At 54.1% G+C, this 19,230-nt stretch overlaps 1 protein-coding gene across 2 annotated transcripts; it reads right to left on the bottom strand.

Moving 5' to 3' along the window:
• Positions 1 to 2,441: 2,441 nt before the first annotated feature.
• Positions 2,442 to 16,323, bottom strand: CHRM1 (cholinergic receptor muscarinic 1). 2 transcript variants are annotated; one of them, XM_017882638.1, is made up of 3 exons: positions 16,285 to 16,323; positions 15,665 to 15,775; positions 2,442 to 4,966 (listed from the first exon to the last, which is right to left on the bottom strand). In XM_017882638.1, exon 3 carries the CDS (start codon positions 4,886 to 4,888, stop codon positions 3,506 to 3,508), a length of 1,383 nt encoding a protein of 460 aa, XP_017738127.1. In that variant the 5' UTR covers positions 4,889 to 4,966; positions 15,665 to 15,775; positions 16,285 to 16,323; the 3' UTR covers positions 2,442 to 3,505. The 2 variants fall into 2 exon arrangements, with proteins under 2 accessions (XP_017738127.1, XP_017738128.1); XM_017882639.1 differs by lacking the exons at positions 15,665 to 15,775; positions 16,285 to 16,323 and adding an exon at positions 15,119 to 15,203.
• Positions 16,324 to 19,230: the final 2,907 nt, after the last annotated feature.

Genomic DNA, 19,230 nt, shown 5'->3' on the forward strand with positions numbered 1-19,230 from the left:
CAGGGCTGGAGAAGGGGTCGGTAGCAGTGGGGGGAAGACAGCATTCACAAAACCGCTTCATTCTTTCCCTATTTCCAGCTCAGGCGCGTACTCGCCCTTGTTTCTGGGGCCAAGAAGGACTCTCAGAACGGGGTAGTGGTGGAGTGTTTGGGGTGGACCGTTGCCATGTCCAGCCACCCTCTCTTTGGGCTTATCCTGTTTCCCCAATTCTCTGGCAGCTGGGCCTGCGGGAATCTTGCTTCAGAGGACTGAGGGCACAGACCCCATCTCCGGGAAGCCTTCCTGGAATGCACACACCCTCTCCCGCTGAAACTTGGTCCCCCAAACTCTTTTAACGAAGCCATGACGCGGCTTCAGCTTCTTCTCCTTGGACTGGGGGCATGGGCTTTTCAAAGCTCAGGCTGGAGGTGTAGGGTCAGAGCTGGGTCTGAAACTAGTCCTGGTTTCTGGCATTTATCGGCGAGCAGCCCTGTCCCGTGGTAACATTCATCATAGAGCCATTGAGGGCATTTCCCTACAGTCTTTCTCATCCTCCTAACTCTTCTGCAAAGGGCTTGTTTCCATTTCAGAGATGGAGACATTCAGAAGAGACATGTGTAAGGTTGTTCAGTGAGGGACATGGCAGGTCAGACCTGCATCTGGGACAAGCGACAAGTGTGAACTTCTAGCCCCATTCCTGATGTGAATACCAGATTTGACCCCCTCCACTTCCGGTCTTCAATAGAGACCAGGTTAATCTGACCCCAAAGTTCCTGTTCTCCCAGCACTGCTCAGCTTGCTTAGTCCTTCTGCCTGCCAGGACCTCAGTTTCAACGCCTTTAACACGGGGCAGGACATTTAGCCTTAAAGGGGCCTTAGGGCTGTGAGGGAGCAGTGGTAAGGGAGGGGCCCTCTTACGATCTTGAACTCACAACCCAGTAAGCTGTGCTGGTGGGAAGGGGATATGGGGTTTGGATCCTAGGGTCATTCTCACAGTGCTGTAGTTCTTGGCTAGCCTATCCTGTTTAGATCTTCAATGGATACCATTTCCCATCGTGTTGGAAGCTTCCTTCCAAAGGCTCCTGGGAGTCCCAACAGCTACAAGCGGGCTGAATCCCCACTCCTCCCTCTGCAAGGGCTTAGCTCCACCCAGGCCTCATCCCTCTAGGCCAACGATTCTCAAACTTTACCCTGCATCACAACACCTAGAGGGCTTGTTAAAAACAGGTGGTGAGTTCCACAGAGTTTCTGATTTAGTGAATCTAGGGGGACCCTGAGAATTCTCATAGCTAACAAGTTCCCAGGTGATACTGAGGCTACTGATCAGAACCACTGTGAAATGACAGATTCACTCAGTAGGTCTGGATGATCCGAACCCTGCACATTTGCACATTTCAAAGAAAGGTTTGGCCTTGCCTGGCTCCTGGAAGATAACACTAAACCCTTGGAATATCCTGCCTGGTAAGTGTTTTTGCTTACCTTTGCTCCTTGGGCCACAAGGTATCAGTTTAACTTCTGGAAGGGCTGGAGACTAAGTAAGGTCAGCCATGTGGGTGGTCAACCATGCTTACGTGACCAGCCTCCAGCAAGAACATTGGACACCAAAGCTCTGCTGAGCTTTCTTGGTTGGCAGTACTTCATTTTGTTGTCATACATCATTGCTTGGAAGACTGGGCACAGTCTGCACGACTCCACTGGGAGAGGACAGCTGGAAGTTTGTATCTGGTCTCTCCTCGTCTCTGCTCTGTGCACCTTTTGCTGTTGCTGTTTTATGCTCTGTGTTCTTTCACTGTAATAAACTGTGAGGATAATAGCTTTGCTGAGTTCTATGCATCGTTCTAGCAAATCGCTGAACCCGGTGACGGTCTTGGAAACCACTACTCCAGACTATGGGATTAACCTCTCTAGAATTCCTTTGCGTTGGGCTTTGGGGACCCTTCTCCAAAGAAGTGCCTTATAACCTGACCTGAGGGTCATCCTCATGGTGTGTTTTGGCCCAAATACTTTAGGCCTCTCATCTACTCACGGAAGAGTCCAGAGGTCAGGAGGCTATGAATTACCTGGAAGTCTGGGTGTTGCTTTGTGGGGTAACCCTGAACAATCCTCCTGGATCTCTGGGCCTTATCTCCTCATGTGTAAGTGGGGGTTTGGAAGAGTTCTGTTCTCCCTGGGTATGGCAGAGCCAATAGAGAATATGCAGGGATGTGGGCAGGGGTGGTTTATTTGACCCAGCTGCCTCACTTTCAGAGGTCAAGTCTGCCTTTTATAGCCCCACTCACCTGAGCCAGGGACTCCGTGGTGCCGGGGTCCCCAGGCTTTAGTAGATCCAACCATGCAGTGCTGTCCCTCCTAGAACCACTTTCAGGGCCACGGCCCACATTCCAAAGTACTTGGGCCCTCCCTGCCCCATCCAGCCCTGGCCTGAGACCAAGGCCTTGAGCCAACACAGGGAGGAAGGCACCTTAGTGCCTGCTGGTTATGTGGCTTTATTCACAGACTCAGCACTTGCTGAGGATGAAGGAAAGAACATTTGGGGCCAGGCTGGGCCTGGAGATCCGGGTGGCTGGGAGGCCATGCACGGGTTGGATTGGGGAGCTCACAGGAGAGAACCTGCTGGCTGGGCCAGGCCTGTGTGGGGCAGGGCCGGAGGCAGGCAGCATGCGGGAGGCCTGGCTACATCTGCATGGAGCAGATCCTCCAGGTGGTGGCTGTGAGCCAGGAGGGAGGGACTGAGGCTTCTCTGGGGCAGGAGGTATGGATGTGGGGCTGGATAGCAGACACACTTGACTCCCACTCCCAGGAAAATGATACTGTAGGATAGTCAGCACACCTGGCTCCCGGTCCTGTTGCTGCCTTGGGACTTGATGTGTGACTAGCCAAGCCGGACCCCTCCAGTGTCATTGTCTTGCTGATGCTTGGACATTTGCCTTGGAGTTGACCCACCTAGGGACCCTCTGGGGACATATGTCGGGGGTCTGGACAATCCTGGAGAGTATGCCTAGGGCCCAGGTGGTCGGGCTCTGCCTATGAAGTGAGGGGATCCCCAGGTCGGGTTCCCCAGCTCCCTGTAGTCAGGCTTTTCTCCCAGTGGCCGGTTCAGTTCCTTACTGTGCCCCCCACGGCGCACCATCTCAACACCACAATCCGGGCGGCCGCTGGGCCAAGGAATACTTAATGTTAAGCCTTCTTTCTCCTGGCCCGCCCTGCTGGCTCCTGACTTCCTGCCTAAAGGCAAACAAGGAGTCCAAAGCCCGGATCCTCCTCCCGGGCCTTCTTCCTGGTGAAGAGCCCATTCTCACTTAGCAGGGAACAGAAAAACCAGTTCCCCAGGTTTCCCTCCCTGCCTGGGAATAGCAAAGTCTGGAAAGTTGGCAGGGTCTCTCTGGGCTGCCCAGGAAGGTGACCCAGGGGCCTGGGAAGCCAGGTGAGGCCTGAGCAGGGCCCTGGGGCTGAGGATGCAGCCCCTGCCCACTTCCCACTGACCTCTCCTGGGGACTGGGGTAGAGGGATACAGGAGAGGGGACCATCAGCATTGGCGGGACGGGGTGCGGTGCACGGAGCCAGGGCGCTTGGGGATCTTGCGCCAGCGTCTCTTGTCCCAGCGGCAAAGCAGCAGCAGGCGAAAGGTGTCCCGGAAGGCTTTGTTGCAGAGCGCATAGCACATGGGGTTGATGGTGCTGTTGACGTAGCACAGCCAGTAGCCCAGCTCCCACAGGGTCTCGGGAACACAGTCCTTGCAGAAGGTGGACACCAGCACCATGATGTTGTACGGTGTCCAGGTGAGGATGAAGGCCAGGAGGATGGCACTCAGGGTCCGAGCCGCCTTCTTCTCCTTGACCAGTGAGAAGGTCTTCCGCTTGGCCAGCTGCTCCTTCCCACGGGGCTTCTGGCCCTTGCCAGCTCGATCACGCCCTTTCTTAGTCGGCCTCTTCACTGTATTTGGGGAGCTCCGGGGGGGCTGCTTGGTGGGAGCCTGTGCCTCCGGGTCCACCATTGGCATCTTGATCACCACTTCGGAGCCAGGCTCCTCTCCCTCAGAGGATGTGAGGGACTCCATGGAGCCTTCATCCTCTTCCTCTTCTTCCTTCCAGCTGTAGGCCTGCAGCAGCCTGGGGGCCCGGCAGCAGCGACAGCAACGGCCTGGAGGAGTCTCTGGTGAACCCTCAGCCCCTGGCTGAGACCTCTCTGAGCTGCTGCTGCTGCCACCCCCTTTGCCTGGCGTCTCGGAGCCCTGAAGGGCTGCCAGCTCCCGTGCTCGATTCTCTGTCTCCCGGTAGATGCGCCAGTAAAGCGTGCACATGACTGTGACAGGGAGGTAGAAGGCGGCCATGGCTGTGCCAAAGGTGATGATGGGCTGGGAGAGGAACTGGATGTAGCACTGCCCAGCCAGCACTGTCCGCTCCCCTACCAGGTACTGCCAGAAGAGGATGGCTGGGGCCCAGAGGACAAAGGAAACCAGCCAGGCCAGGCCGATCATCAGGGCTGCCCGGCGGGGTGTGCGCTTGGCGCGGTAGCTCAGGGGCCGAGTCACGGAGAAGTAGCGGTCAAAACTGATGAGCAGCAGATTCATGACAGAAGCATTGCTGGCCACATAGTCCAGGGCCAGCCAGAGGTCGCAAGCCAGTGTGCCCAGAGCCCAGTGGCCCATGAGCAGGTACGTGGTATAGAGGTTCATGGAGAAGGTACCGATGATGAGGTCAGCACAGGCCAGGCTCAGCAGGAAGTAGTTATTGACTGTCTTGAGCTCCGTGTTGACCTTGAAGGAGATGAGTACCAGCAGGTTGCCTGTCACTGTGGCTAGCGACAGAAGGCCCGTGGTGATCCCAATGAAGGCCACTTGCCAGGGACCCTTTCCTGGTGCCAGGACGGTGATGTTGGGGCTGACAGCAGGTGGGGCTGAGGTGTTCATGGTGGCTAGGCGGGGCTGGGGTTGGAGAGCCCCTTCCTCCAGGCACGCTACAGGGCTTCCTCAGAGGAAAGTCATCACCTGAAAAGAGAGGACATGGGCTTTGGTTGGGCCACTGGACATTTCTGATAGCCCTTATTGGAAGATGCTGGGGATGTAACGCCTGCCCTTGCAGAGCTTCAGAGCAGATAGCACCGGCCTCCCTTACTGATGCCCACTCATGGTCATTTATCATGCACTTTCCCAGCCATAAGTGGATTTGCCAGCAGCGTGGAGTGGCTTTGGGATCCAGGGATTTGAATCTTCATTCCAGTGTTACCATTCAGACTCTTGGCCTCAATTTTCTCACTGGGAAATGATCGCAAATTCCTGTCTTACATAACTCGGGTGGCAGGAGTTGGGAAACTCACTTTGTATACAGTCCTGCCAAATTCTCAAAGCGTTTCACTCAACTTTATTAAAGGCCTCACTTACTGAGTAGTCACTGCATGCCAGACACAGTGCTAGCCACCTAAACGAATTATCTAATTTAACTGTTGTACGTGTCTAGGAGAAAGGGCTCTTATTACGCCCATCTCGCTGTGAGGCAACTGTGGCTCTGAGCAGCTGCAAGGCTTGGCCGTGGTGACAGAGATAGTATGATAGAACCCGCGAGAACAGAAATGTGTCCTAAAAGAGGAAAAAAAGAAAAGAACCCATTCTCACCCTCCCTGGGTATGTGGTGCTCTAGTGGGATTCTTCCACTAATAAGGAGAGATGGGAAGAAAAGGGAGCTCCTGAGAAGATAAACAGAGATGGGAACAGAGGGACCTTAGGGGTGTGTGCATGTGTATATTTTTTTCTGCACGTTTTTCTGTGCATGTGGGTTTACATATGTATGTAGTGGGTGGTATTTGGGGCTGAACTGAATTCTCCATGAGGGCAGCAGGGAAAATTGGGCTGGACTCAGACACTCACTTGGCAGTAAGAAGGTCTGGGGCAGGCCGGCACGGTGGCTCACGCCTGTAATCCCAGCACTTTGGGAGGCCAAGGCAGCGAGATCATGAGGTCAGGAGATCGAGACCATCCTGGCTAACATGGTGAAACCCCATCTCTACTAAAAATGGAAATAATTAGCCGGGCGCGGTGGCGGGTGTCTGTAGTCCCAGCTACTCGGGAGGCTGAGGCAGGAGAATTGCTTGAACCCAGGAGGCGGAGGTTGCAGTGAGTCGAGATTGTGCCACTGCACTCCAGCCTGGGCAACAGAGCGAGACTCCGTCTCAGAAAAAAAAAAAAAAAAAAAAAAAAAACGAAAAACCACCACCAATAAAAGAAGGTCTGGGGCAGAAGCAGGAAGCAGGAATGAGGGCCTCAGCTCCTAGCTCAGGGGGGTCTGGTCCCATATGGGGTGTGGGAGGCTTCCCTCCCTCTCCTGGCTCTGTTCCTGGGCCCCAGCTAAGTGGGGGGAAGCAAGGGGAATGGGAAGATCCCCCAGACTTTTCTTGGATCTGGAATCTGGTCCAGGTACTAAGGCTGAGTAAAGAGAAAGGCCACGGCCCTTAACAACCTGCTGGCTGGGCAGGAGGCCCCCACAGCCACAGTGAAGCCAGATGGAAGGGTGAGGGTCTAGGCAGCTCAGCCAGGGGCTTTGCGGCCATGTGATTTGGTGGGTCCCTTCCTGTTCTGCCTCAGGTGTCCATCTGTCCATTGAAGAGATTGATGGTGCCCTGACCCTCAGCTGTGGCTTTCAGGGGCTATACTGTTGGGAAAATTCCAAGGGAGAGATGTTGGTCAAGGGTCCACTGAGCCCTGGTGTTCCTTGGGCACCTGGCCTGTGACAGGCTGCTGTGATAGGTGACCTGGGTGGTTTGTGGCTGAGGGCATCTCCATGGCTTGCCGTGAACCCTCAGTGTGCGCAAGTCACTTTCAGCGTGGTGAGTTCAGTGGGGGACAGAATGAGCAAGGACTGTGGCTGGTAGTGTGTGCTTGTGTGTCTGGGACAGTTTGCACATGAGGGGGCATGTGCAACCTGGACTCTGGAGCCAGACTGTCTGGATTTGAATCCAGTCTATCTTGTTCACTGGATGTGTGATTATTGCTAGTGATATAACTTCCATATGCCTAGGTTTCCTCAATTGAAAAATGGTATTAATACCCATTAGCAAGACCATTGCCTCTTTTCAGGTGATAAAGATTAAACGAATCAATGCATGTAAGATGCTTAGAATGGCCCTGGCACATGGTACACAGTAGGTCTCCTTTAATTCTCAGGATGTGTAGCGATGAGCGTGCTAGGCTGCCTAGAAAGATCTACTTCTTGACCGAGCATGGTGGCTCACGCCTGTAATCCCAGCACTTTGGGAGGCTGAGGCTGGTGGATCACCTGAGGTCAGGAGTTCGATACCAGCCTGGCCAACATAGTGAAACTCTGTCCCTACTAAAAATACAAAATTAGCCAGGCGTGGTGGTACATGGCTGTAATCCTAGCTACTCTGGAAACTCAGGCAGGAGAATCGCTTGAACCTAGAACACGGAGATTGCGGTGAGCCAAGATTGTGCCATTGCACTCAGCTGGGGCAACAAGAGTGAAACTCCGTCTCAAAAAAAAAAAAAAAAAGAAATGTCTGATACTATGACAACAGCAACTAGTAATAATAACGCTCATTGTTGTTATTGAGTGCCCCTTGAGTGCCAGTTGCTGCTAAAGGGTTTATATGCATAATCTCATTTAATCTTTTTTTTTCTCTCTCTCTTTTTTTTTTTTTTTTCTTTTTTTTGAGACGGAGTCTTGCCCTGTCACCCAGGCTGGAGTGCAGTGGCACAATCTCGGCTCACTGCAAGCTCCGACTCCCGGGTTCACGTCATTCTCCTGCCTCAGCCTCCTGAGTAGCTGGGACTACAGGTGCCTGCCACCGCGCCCGGCTAATGTTTTGTATATTTAGTAGAGACGGGGTTTCACCGTGTTAGCCAGGATGGTCTCGATCTCCTGACCTCGTGATCCGCTCGCCTTGGCCTCCTAAAGTGCTGGGATTACAGGCGTGAGCCACCGCACCCGGCCAATCTCATTTAATCTTAGCAGGAGCCTATGATCAAGGGATTGCTGTTGTCTCCATTTTTTTTTTTTTTGAGATGGAGTCTCACTCTGTCACACAGGCTGGAGTGCAGTGGTGCGACCTCGGCTCACTTCAGCTATTGTTTCCATTTTATAGATAAAGAAGCTGAGGCTGAGAAAAGCAAGAGAATTTGTTTTTTTTTTTTTTTTGAGACGGAGTCTTGTTCTGTCGCCCGGGCTGGAGTGCAGTGGCCGGATCTCAGCTCACTGCAAGCTCCGCCTTCCAGGTTTACGCCATTCTCCTGCCTCAGCCTCCCGTGTAGCTGGGACTACAGGCATCCGCCACCTCGCCCAGCTAGTTTTTTGTATTTTTTAGTAGAGACGGGGTTTCACCGTGTTAGCCAGGATGGTCTCGATCTCCTGACCTCGTGATCCGCCCGTCTCGGCCTCCCAAAGTGCTGGGATTATAGGCTTGAGCCACTGTGCCCGGCCAAGCAAGAGAATTTGTACGAGATCATGCAAGGAAGGTAGGAACTAGGATTTGAACCCAAGCAGTTTGTTCCAATGAAACTTCATTTACAAGAACTGAAGGCCAGCCTGGGGATCATAGTTTGCTAATTCAAATTCTAAAAATATTACATTAAAATATGATTTGTCTTGATTACTAAGTTTTGCCGTACCCTTTCCCTTAAACAAAGTCAGCCATTGGGCTGGAGGCTGGGATTAGGCTGGCACTCTCCCCAGTGAGGCCACTGGTAAACACTACCCTTTAGAATTTGAGAATTTGTGCAGTTCTTGTCACTGTCATCTTCTGAGCTCAGTGCTACTTAATGCCCATTGCTCAGAGGGAGCAGCTGAGGCCCAGAGAAAAGGGAGTAGAAGGCATTGTCTAGTCCAAGGTCTCCTGGCTCCTAGATTGGGTACTGCCCCCCATGCCATACCCTCCTGGTAGTTTGGATCAGCTCTGTAGCTCTGGGCCCTGGACAAAGACCTGCAAAGGCTGAGTTAGACAAGAGGAAGTCGCTAGCCTGAGAGGCTGCACCCTGCCCTGCTGCAGGGGCCTCTCATCTGCCTGGGCATGGTGCAGCCTTTAAAGCTGGACTCCTTAGGCCTGGCGCGGTGGCTCATGCCTGTAATCCTAGCACTTTGGGAGGTTGAGGCAGACAGATCACGTGAGCTCAGGAGTTCGAGACCAGCCTCAGCAACTTGGTGAAACCCTGTCTCTACTAAAAATATAAAAATCAGCTAGGCACGATGGCAGGCACCTGTGGTCCCAGCTACTTGGGAGGCTGAGGCAGGGAGGATCACTTGAGCCCAGGAGGCAGAGGTTGCAGTGAGCCGCAATCATGCCACTGCACTCCAGCCTGGGTGCCAGAGTGAGACCACGCCTCAAAAAAAAAAGCTTGACTCCTTATACCTCAGCAGGCTAGGACTAGGACTAGGGTAAGGTGAAAATCAGGCACTTGCCTCCCATGCAGAATGTAAGGGGTGCCCCAAAACTTAGTAATCAAGAAAATATTTTAATGTAATGTTTACAAAAATTGAAGTTAATGCAAAAAAAATCCAAGATAAACAACATGTTAAATAAAGACAGGGTCCACCCTGTACTTGTGTAACCCTTTCTCACTCACCTCACCCTAATCCTGACCCTGGTTCCAATAAAACTTTATTTACAAAAACAGCCAGCCAGCCTGTGGGCTGGAATTTGTTATTTGATTTAAAAAAAATATTATTATGATATTATTTCTCTTGATCAGTGAGTATTTTTATGTCTCCTTCTTACATTTTGCTCTGAGGCGAGTGCCTTGCTTGATTCACCCTAGTCCTGGCCTTGTAGTTCCCAGTCTTGGGTTTGAAGCTCGGCACTGAGCCTTCCTTGCTGTGTGACCATCAGCAACCAGTCAGTCTTTCATTCCTCTGCTGCCCTCATCCCCAGCTGTGAGGATGATACCGTTCAGAGTGCCTGGCACTGAAACAGACACTCAGTTAAAAAGTTAAAGCCTTATTGTTATTCTTTTTTTTTTTGAGATGAACTCTCATTCCATCACCCAGGCTGGAGTGCAGTGATATGATTTCAGCTCACTGCAACCTCTGCCTTCTGGATTGAAGCAGTCCTCCTGTCTCAGCCTCCTGAGTAGCTGGGATCATAGGCTCCTGCCACCACACTCAGCTAATTTTTGTATTTTTAGGAGAGGCAGGGTTTCACCCTGTTGTCCAGGCTGGTCTCAAACTCCTGATGTCAAGTGATCTGCCCGCCTCGGCCTCCCAAAGTGCTGGGATTATAGGCACGAGCCACTGTGCCCGGCCTGTTGTTATTCTCCACTCCTTCTCCTGATCCAATGCCCAGCCTCTTCCCACCATGCCCCTTCCCCTCCAGACCCCAAGCACGCCTCTGCTCTGGTTCCCAGTTTGCTCATTTGTAATGGAGGAGTTGCACAAGCCTGGTGTCTGGGGAGATTTTACAGAGTACAGAAACCAACATCTCAAGGTGCCGAACAGAAAGAACCCAGGTCCCTGAGGCAAGGCTGAAGGCTCACTTACATGATCTCACTTGGGGCTGGAAATGACATCAGCTCGGGGTGGGAACACGGTGCTCATTGCAAGGCTAGCTATAACTTTGGTGAATTAAAAAATGCTTTCAGAACAGGGGGCTTATGAGAAGCAGTAACTCAAGGAGTCCTTGGGGGTGAGGACCTCTCTTAGAGGGGTCCTTGGAGGTGAAGAAGCTGGCAGTCCCTTGCCTTGATGTCTGGAAATCCCTTCCAAATCTTCCATTTTATTTATTTTTTTATTTTTTATTTTTTTTTTTGAGACGGAGTCTCGCTCTGTCGCCTGGGCTGGAGTGCAGTGACCAGATCTCAGCTCACTGCAAGGTCCGCCTCCCAGGTTTACGCCATTCTCCTGCCTCAGCCTCCCGAGTAGCTGGGACTACAGGCGCCCGCCACCTCGCCCGGCTAGTTTTTTGTATTTTTTTTAGTAGAGACGGGGTTTCACCGTCTTAGCCAGGATGGTCTCGATCTCCTGACCTCGTGATCCGCCCATCTCGGCCTCCCAAAGTGCTGGGATTACAGGCTTGAGCCACCGCGCCCGGCCATCAGATCTTCCATTTTAATAGTCATATTGCTAACCACCATAATTAATGCCTCCTGGATGGCAGGTACTTAATATATATTCTTTCCCTTAACCACAGGACACCTCAGTGACATCCCATGGGATGCTCTATCTTTCTATTATAGATAAGGGCATTGAGGCTCAGGCTGCAAAGTAGATTTCTGATGGTCCCACAGAAGTGGCGGAGGTGGGATTCTGACCCGGACCTGTGGGCTCCAAGTCTGTGTCCTTTACACCTCGGCAAAACCCCTCTGCCCCAACTATGCCAGATGAGGGCTAAGGCCTCTCTCCTGGGACAGGTGGCAGGAAGAGAAGTCACCAGAGAGAGTTTCAGAGAATTGGAACCTGATTCTTGCCACTGTCTAGATCTTCTGCCCCTATGATGCAGCCCAAGAACACACCCATCAATGAATGACTGCCTTTCCTCTGTATCAGAAGCAGAGGTCCTCACCCCCAGCCCTCTCTTGGACAGAGAAAGAGCTCAGGAGAAGGTTCCTGGAGATGTGCTCTAGTCCCTTCTGTGTGACCTTGTCCAAGTCTCCTTAACTGTCGACGTGGGGCAGTCTTCTACCTGTCCAAGGCTCCTGTGGGATCAGTGAGACGGTGACTGTGAAAGAACCTGGTTTCCCAGGATTGTGGCAGATTCCCCTGGGGAGACCAGCCCTAGGCTGAGGGTTAGGGTGCGGGGTTCAGTGGTAGCTCTAGAATCTCTAAAAAGGAGGGACTCAGGACAGCCAGCTGGTTGAAAAGGGGGCTTGAAGCTGCATTTGCAGGGCACGTCCTGTGAAGGCATCCATGGGGGCTGGGGCTCACATATGCAGTGAGTTTGTCCATGGGGATTGCAGTGGGCAGCAGGAAGACCCCCGAGGCAGTCCTTGGCACTGCCTCTGCCTAGCTGCAAGCTCTTGTCTTGCTGTGTGACCTTGGGTAAAAGACCGTCCTGACCTGGTGGTCCTTCTGTGGGATGGGGTGAACTCCTAGGATGAGTGTTTGTGTGTGAGGGTATGTGCATTGCTGAGCAAGGCTGGGAATGGTGGAGGTGGGCCCATAGCTTTGTGTGATGGGTAGGGACACATCCTCAGAGGGTGTTTCGCCTGGAGTTCAGGAAGATAGTGAGAAAGCAGGGAGGCGCTTCTCTCCAGGACTGTGGTCTCCTGATGAAAGCTGTTAGAAGCCTTTAATAACATTACCAATACTCCTTACACATAAATAGCAGCAAAGAAAAATTACTAATATTATAGTAACTGGTATTTACTGGCTGCATACTATATACCAGACATGGCTTTAAGCATTATATACATAACCATTATAAACTCGATCTAATCTGTTACAACTCCTCGGGAAGTAGGTCCTGTTATCCCAGTTTGCAAAAGGCCTAACCTGAGGCATTATGACCTGAAGGACCTTACAGCTCATCAGCGATGCAACCAGGATTTGGATCCAGGCCGTCTGCCTCCGAGACCAACCTCTCCAACCCTACTCCTGCTCTTGAGAGGTTGGGGGGGTTCGCCAGCCTCCTTGCCCGCCTCAGTTAGCTTACTCAAGCCCTGCTTTGAATCAGTTAACGATGAGCAATTGGTCCTTCTTTCAGAATCTGGCCTCCTTGTGTGCGCGGCAGTGTCTGTCGTATATCCATGTGATGTGTGATGACAGCGCTGTGGGAAGAGGGTGGGTCTGCTGGAGCCCTTTAAAGGGCAGGGTAGGGGCTGTGTCTATCTCATTCAGTGCTTTATCCCAGGGCTTGGCACATAGTAGTTGCTCAGTAAATACCTGTGAAATAAATGTACGCGTGTGTACTCAACTTCAGACCCTGGAGCCTGAAGGTGAGCCTGTGGGGGTCAGGACCAGGTCCAGAGCATGGTCCAGAGGCGCCTCTTCTCCCTCGAGCTCCCACATCTCATCTGCCAGGTCCTTGCACCCCTGAGTGAGGCCCTGCCTGGCTGGAGAGCATAGGAGAAAAATAGACAAGAGCATCCTTGTCTGTAAAATGGACCGAGGAAACTCTGCCTCACCCGGCTGCAGGGAAGCTAAGTGAGGTGACAGGACAGACATGGACATGCCAAGGCATTTATCACTGGGGAGAGGAAAATGTTAGCCTGGGCTCAAAGGGTTAAGGGATGAGGTCAGAGCCTTTATTACAGCAGGCCAGACTGTTGACTGCCAGCGCCCAGGACCAATCCCTAGGGGCTGGGGATCTGGCTCAGAGAGGAACTGGGAGGGGAGAGAACCACTGGGGGAGGCAGGGAAAGAGAAATGGGGAGAGGGATTCCTGAACACCAGGCTTTTCTGAACTTACCACTGGCCAAGGAGTACGGAAGGGGAGGGAGAGAATGAGGGATGCTGGGGAAGAGATTTAGGAGGGAGGAGCGGAGCCATCTTGTGATTTTGGGCCTGGAAGCTGGTAGAGCCCTGGTTAGGGAGAGGGGATAATATTGGGGAGTGGAAGGTATGTGGAGGGGGCTGTGGGATTGGGCACCTGAGGCCTCACATATGCAATGAGGAGGGCGCTCCTTCTGGCCAGGTCTACTCACTGGTCCCTTCTGCTAGGGCCTGACCCCAGAAGCCAGCCCAGATGGGGCAGCTCTCCCCTCAGGGTTAACTTTTCTTTGACGGCAGCTCTTGACCCATTAAGGTGCACAAAACTTCCACCCCTGATGCCTGGCTTTGGGAATGAGGGAGTAAACAGATAGAATTGATCATATTTTCAAGGCTCAACAGTTGCCATTGGGAGGGCCAACCAGCCTTGTGGAGGGCAGCAGTCATCAGTTAAATGCTGCATAAAACACACCACTTAGCTGGAAGAGGAGCATCAGCCCTAGAATCACTGCCAAATTTGCTCACCCATGATGGATCTTAAGCAGTTGCCTGACTTTGGCCAGACCATGCCAGAGCGTGGGCATGAGCAGCTGGACCCTAGACCTCACTCTGCCAGTGTGGCATCAGAGGTGTTGGGTCCCTCATCCTCCTCTCCGCAAGCCCCCTGCTCCTGGCTCCTTGCACTCCCCTCCTCATTTCCTTTCTTCTCTCTCCCTCCCTCCTCCATCCTTGTAGGCATCACCATGGCACCACAGCAGAGCAGAAACCCAGTGCAATTCACCCACCTCTCCCCGCCTGCTGGGAGCCCAAGCTTCTGCGTCTCAGAGCTTACTGCGCCCCCTGCTCTCCCACCCCATCTTCCTGCTCATGGAGGCGGCAGCGCAGCGTTGTGCTGAGGATGCGGAGCCCAAGCTCCAACTGGATCCCTACATATCTCTTCTCCGACCATGAGCATGTCCCTTTCCCTTTCTCAGCCTCCGTCCCTCCATACAATGAAAGGCTCCTTTCTAGGTCTGATATGACCTCTAACCTCTGGTTAGCCCCTTCTTGACACTTTGGACTCCCCATTACACTTCAGAATTCAGTTCTCAGAACTCCAGCCGCCAGCTGTCAGCTGTGAGCCAAGACTCACATCTTCTGCAGCCCATTTCACTACCTCCTTCCTTTTCATATCTCAGCAGTGATAGCGACTTCAGCTTGCCAGGTGGCTGAGGTCAGAGGGCAGAGAACTCTCATCTGAGAGCCCAGTGAACAGCTGATTACCCCAAGAAAGGAGACGTCTGGCCACCGGAGACTGCCCGACTCCTTCTAGCCAGTTGGGCAGAGGTCCTGGGTCAGTCTGGGTGGAGCTGCAGGTGTGTTTTGTGCAAAGAGGTGAACCCCTCTCCACTGGCTCTGATAACCTCTAAACTGCACATGTCTGGATGACCTAATGAGAGCTGACCACCCCCCCTCCAGCTGGCCTGCCCAGGAGCTGACGGCTGTACGAGAATCAGAGTTCATGGCCCCTAGACCATCCCTACATTGTGCAGTCTGCGGGCACTGGGGTGAGCACCTGGCATGGGTGCCCATTGGTATCCATGCATTGACTGGATATAGAACTGAGATCCACCCTGCGGGAACCCAAGATACTAGAAACATAAGGAGGGTCCTCTGGGCCCCTGCGCATGTCAGGGCCACGTTCCCTGGCCAGTGTGACCATTCATGTGCCCATTTGTCCCCAAAGAGCCCTGGGGCTCTTTGCCTGGTCTGCTGGCTTTTGGCCCGACACCCACCTTGGCTTCCAGCTTCTCTGTCTGGCCAGCAGACTGATTCAGTCCATCTCGGGGGAGCTGAGGTGGACGGGGTGGTGGGTTTCGGGGTGTCCTGAGGGAGGAGAGGAGGAGGTTCTAGGACTGGCACCCCCATCAAGATGGGAGTCAACCTCCCACAGGATGCTGATGGCAAGGGCTGCTTCCTGGCCCTTTGCCCTTCCCACTCTGCCCCTAGGGTGCTGGGGGCTCTGCCTCTACCAGGCAGCCTAATCCATTCTGGGCCTCAGGTCCAGTTTCCTGAGGGGGGTCTCCATCTCCGCTGCCAGCTGAAGCCCAGAAAAACATCAGATATATCCACTCAAAGCCAGGAGGCCGAGTGTTTGGAGCAGCCAGTGTTCAATGCTACAGAGCCCCCTTGCCCTCTAGACCTCTCCCTGGCCTCCTCCTATCTCTGGGAGTCCATCCCTATTTCCATCTCATTCTGGTCCCTGCCCTCCCCCGCTCCCCAGTACCCTCCTACCCTCTACCTCAGAGCAGCCCCTCCCAAACCCTCCCAAATGTACTCACCATGGGGCTGAAGAGGGGTCTGTAGGGTCCTCAGCCCCACTGCCTCCCTGGGGGCCGGCGGCGTCTCCAGGGACCCAAACACCTGGCTCCCGGGGGGAGCTGCGCCCTGTGCTGGCAGCGGGAGAGGCACAGCCAGTGATTGGCATGTCCCACCCCCTGGCACGCCAGCCTTAGGGGGGAGGGAGAAAGGGAAAGAGAGGGAGGGAGGAAAGGGAGAAAAGGAAGGGAGGGGAGCTGGAGGGAAGCCTCAGGCAGCGTCTGGGGTTGGACTAGGTTCTGGAGTGTGCCCCCCTCCTTCACCAGGGCACCCAATTTGAGACCCAAGAGGGAGGAGGAAGGACATGAGGAAGGCGAGCCCAGGAAGGCTAAAAGTCCAGGACGGTAGAGAAGGCGGATACAGGGAGACAAACACCCACACCCACTGCACAGACCCAGCGGCACACACACCCTCACAAAGGCACACTGTTTCCTTGGACTCCTTCCCCCACCCAACCTTAGAGCCCCCAACCCATGTGCACCATGCCCTAACACACTTGCCCTGGTATTCACATGCCTGCTTCCCTCACACACACGCCCTCCCCCCTGCACATGCCCACGCGCCCACCCACCCAACTACACACCCTGCTCTTCCTCCCTGCTGCGAGAGAGCTAGATTCCTTCTGTTTGGAAATGACACATTGGGCCTCACGTGAGAGGCTCCAACTTGGAACAGACCCAGAGGGCTGGCGCACCCGCCCTGGGGGCTGAGCTAACGTGCCCGCGTGCTGGGCTGTGTGCACTAGCATTGGGCTATGCGTAGCCCGTTGTGGTTATCTATGGGTGTCTGTCTCTGTCCGGGGGATGAGGTATGACGGGCCACGGTGGGCCCCTGCACCCATCTGCGGGTCTGGGCCTGCTATGTGTCCTCATGTCATCATGTAGCCTGTGTAAATGCAGGTGTGACCCTGTCAGTCTGGAGGCAGGATGCATGTGCACACGTGTGTCTGTATCTGATGTGTGGCTGAGTGTTGCCCAACTGTGGAACTTGCTAATTCTGACGAGTGAGGCAGCCTCTACCTGCCTGCTCCACCCCAAGCTTCCACTTGGAAGACAGACAGGCAGACAGACAGCTCTCCTCCCAGCTTGTCAAACTCTGTCTCCCCTGACTCCCACTCAGGGCTCACAGGTGTGTACCTGGGAGGAGATGAGTCCTCCTCCCCATCTCCCTCAGCCCTACTGGGTGAGGCCAGCATCCCTCCCTGCCAGGCTGGTTTGGACTTCTGTGTTGAGCTTCCTCAGATATAGAACCCCTGGGGTGCCATTTGCCATAGAGATGTGGGTCCTGCACCGCCTCTGTTTGGCCCTAGAGACCTCCCAGGGAGCTTACTGAGGAGGAGAGTTGGAGGCTGCAGGGACTGCCTGCTGGGGCTGCTGTGTTCTTTGCCCCACTGGGCTGTGTCAAAGTCCTGGCTTGAGAGGCGGGAAGGAATGGGAGCATCAATTATCCCCATTTTGTAGGTGAGAAATCTGAAAAGCAGAGGTATGATTAGCATGTGCCGGGCAGGTGTTTGGACTCGGGTTCCTTGGCTCTAAGCGCAGGGCTCTGGAGTCTGGGGCAGGGGTTTCCCCTACTCATTCCCCCACTGAGCGCCCCCTTCCTGCCCACAACCCCGCCAATGCTGGTGCCTGAGGGTAACCTGGGGCTTTCTCACCCAGGAGTCCAGTTGGCCAATGGAGCCAAGTGGAGCTGAAACTGGAGTTCCTGGGGTTTGGCCAGCAGCTACTGGTGGGCACACATGACAGGTACATGTTGGGGCATCTGTGCTTCTCAAAGCCAGCTGGGGTTCCAGCAGGCACCCTGTCCTCCTCCCTGCTGAAGTCAAGCAGACGCTGCAGCTTGGACAGAAATCTAAGTGAGCATCCCCCTTCATCCCAGGGTCACTCAGCTGGTCAGGGTTGGGTCAGAACTAGACCAGTCCCTACCCTTGGGCGTGGATTCGGGATGCCCCCTGCTGGACTGCCCTGGATTTGCGGCTGCGGCTTGGGCTGCGCGGTGGGGCTGCGTGTACTTGTGCGCGTACACGTGGCTGAGTGTGGGGGTGTTAGGCCTCCACACTCAACATCCATTTCCGAATCTGAATCAGGCTCCCTCTTTGCCACCTCCCCCCAATCTCCTTGGTCTCCCTTTTCTCTTCTCCCACCGCCTCTGCACACGTCCCTTTAGAAATAAAAACACTTATTTTGTGGGCGGGCGGGGAGGGTGTCCAGCTTTCCCCTGCCTCCTCCTGAGTGCCCCCCTCTGTCCCACGCGGCTTCCTTCTGAAGTCTGTGCAGTCGCGGATGCAAGGGGATGACGCCCCCCCACCCCCCCACCACTGTATCACTCTTCTGACTTCCCTGCTCAGACTTGGCTAGGTCACCCTTATCAGATGGGGAAACTGAGGCAGGAGGAGAGAAGAGAGGTAGGACCCGGAGAAGCGCTCCCGCCCGGCTCGCTCACCACCCCCGCACTCGCGCCCGATTTAGCCGCAGGGAGGCTGGGAACATTGTCTTTATTTTAAGCCGCCGAGTGCGGCACGAACGCGGCTGCTAGCGACAAAGGGCTTCTTGAAGCGGCTGCAGGCGGCGCACGTGGGGCTTTGGCCCCGCCCCGCGCGACCCCTCCAGTTCTCCCCATCTCTGGCTGGGTCGGGTGGGGCTGACTCTCGGGTCTCGGCTCCTGCTGGTTGTTATTTTTGGTCGCCTGATAGAGAATTCACTCCTCTGTGCCACGGAGGGAACGTGGAGTCACCCTTGCGCGGTTCGGCCCCAGTCTCGGCTCCCTTACTGTGGAGGAGGAGAGTGCCCTGCGTGCGGATTCAGATTGGCCTTTTTCTAGTTGAAGCGGCCTGAGCAAGCTAGACCCCTCTCTAGGTCTCAGTTTCTTTTTTTTTTTCTCTCGGTTTCTTCATCCGTGACAAGAAGGGCAGAAATACCTCCCCGACCAGGTTGTTTGCCGGGTTAGTTGCGCTTCTGCAGGTAAAATGTGGCACGTGCGTCTGCAGAGAGTGAAAGCCATCATTGTGGGATTTTTTTTGTTTTTGATACACGGTTTCAGTCTCTTGCCCAAGCTGGAGTGCAGTGGCGCGATCAGAGCTCACTGTAATTGCCTCCCGGGCTCAAGCGATCCTCCCACTGCAACCCTATCTCCTCACCCACTCTGAGTAGCTGGGACTACAGGCGCGCGCCACCCCACCGGCATTATTACTTTTTAAATTTTTTATTGACGGGGTTTCACCATGTTGGCCAGGCTGGTCTTGAACTCCTGAACTTAAGGGATCCTCCCGCCTTCACCCCGCTCGGCCTCCCAAAGTGCTCGGATTACTGAGTCACCGCGCCCGGCTGTTCTTATTTATAATACTTATTGAGCATTTACTATGTGTCAGGAACTGCTAAGTGCTCTACATTTTTTTATGAGACAGGGTCTCACTCTGTCGCCCAGACTGGGGTGCAGTGGCGTGATCTCGGCTTACCGGCAACTTCCGCCTCCCAGGCTGAAGTGATTCTCCCGATTAGCTGGGATTACAGGTGAGCGCCACTACCGCCCA

The sequence above is a fragment of the Rhinopithecus bieti genome, unplaced genomic scaffold (genome assembly GCF_001698545.2).
Source record: "Rhinopithecus bieti isolate Rb0 unplaced genomic scaffold, ASM169854v2 scaffold_13271, whole genome shotgun sequence".
In the NCBI taxonomy this organism is placed as follows: domain Eukaryota; kingdom Metazoa; phylum Chordata; class Mammalia; order Primates; family Cercopithecidae; genus Rhinopithecus; species Rhinopithecus bieti.

Excerpts from the sequence above, each read along its gene's own strand:
- CHRM1 (XM_017882638.1), bottom strand. The coding sequence starts at position 4,888 with ATGAACACCTCAGCCCCACCTGCTGTCAGCCCCAACATCACCGTCCTG.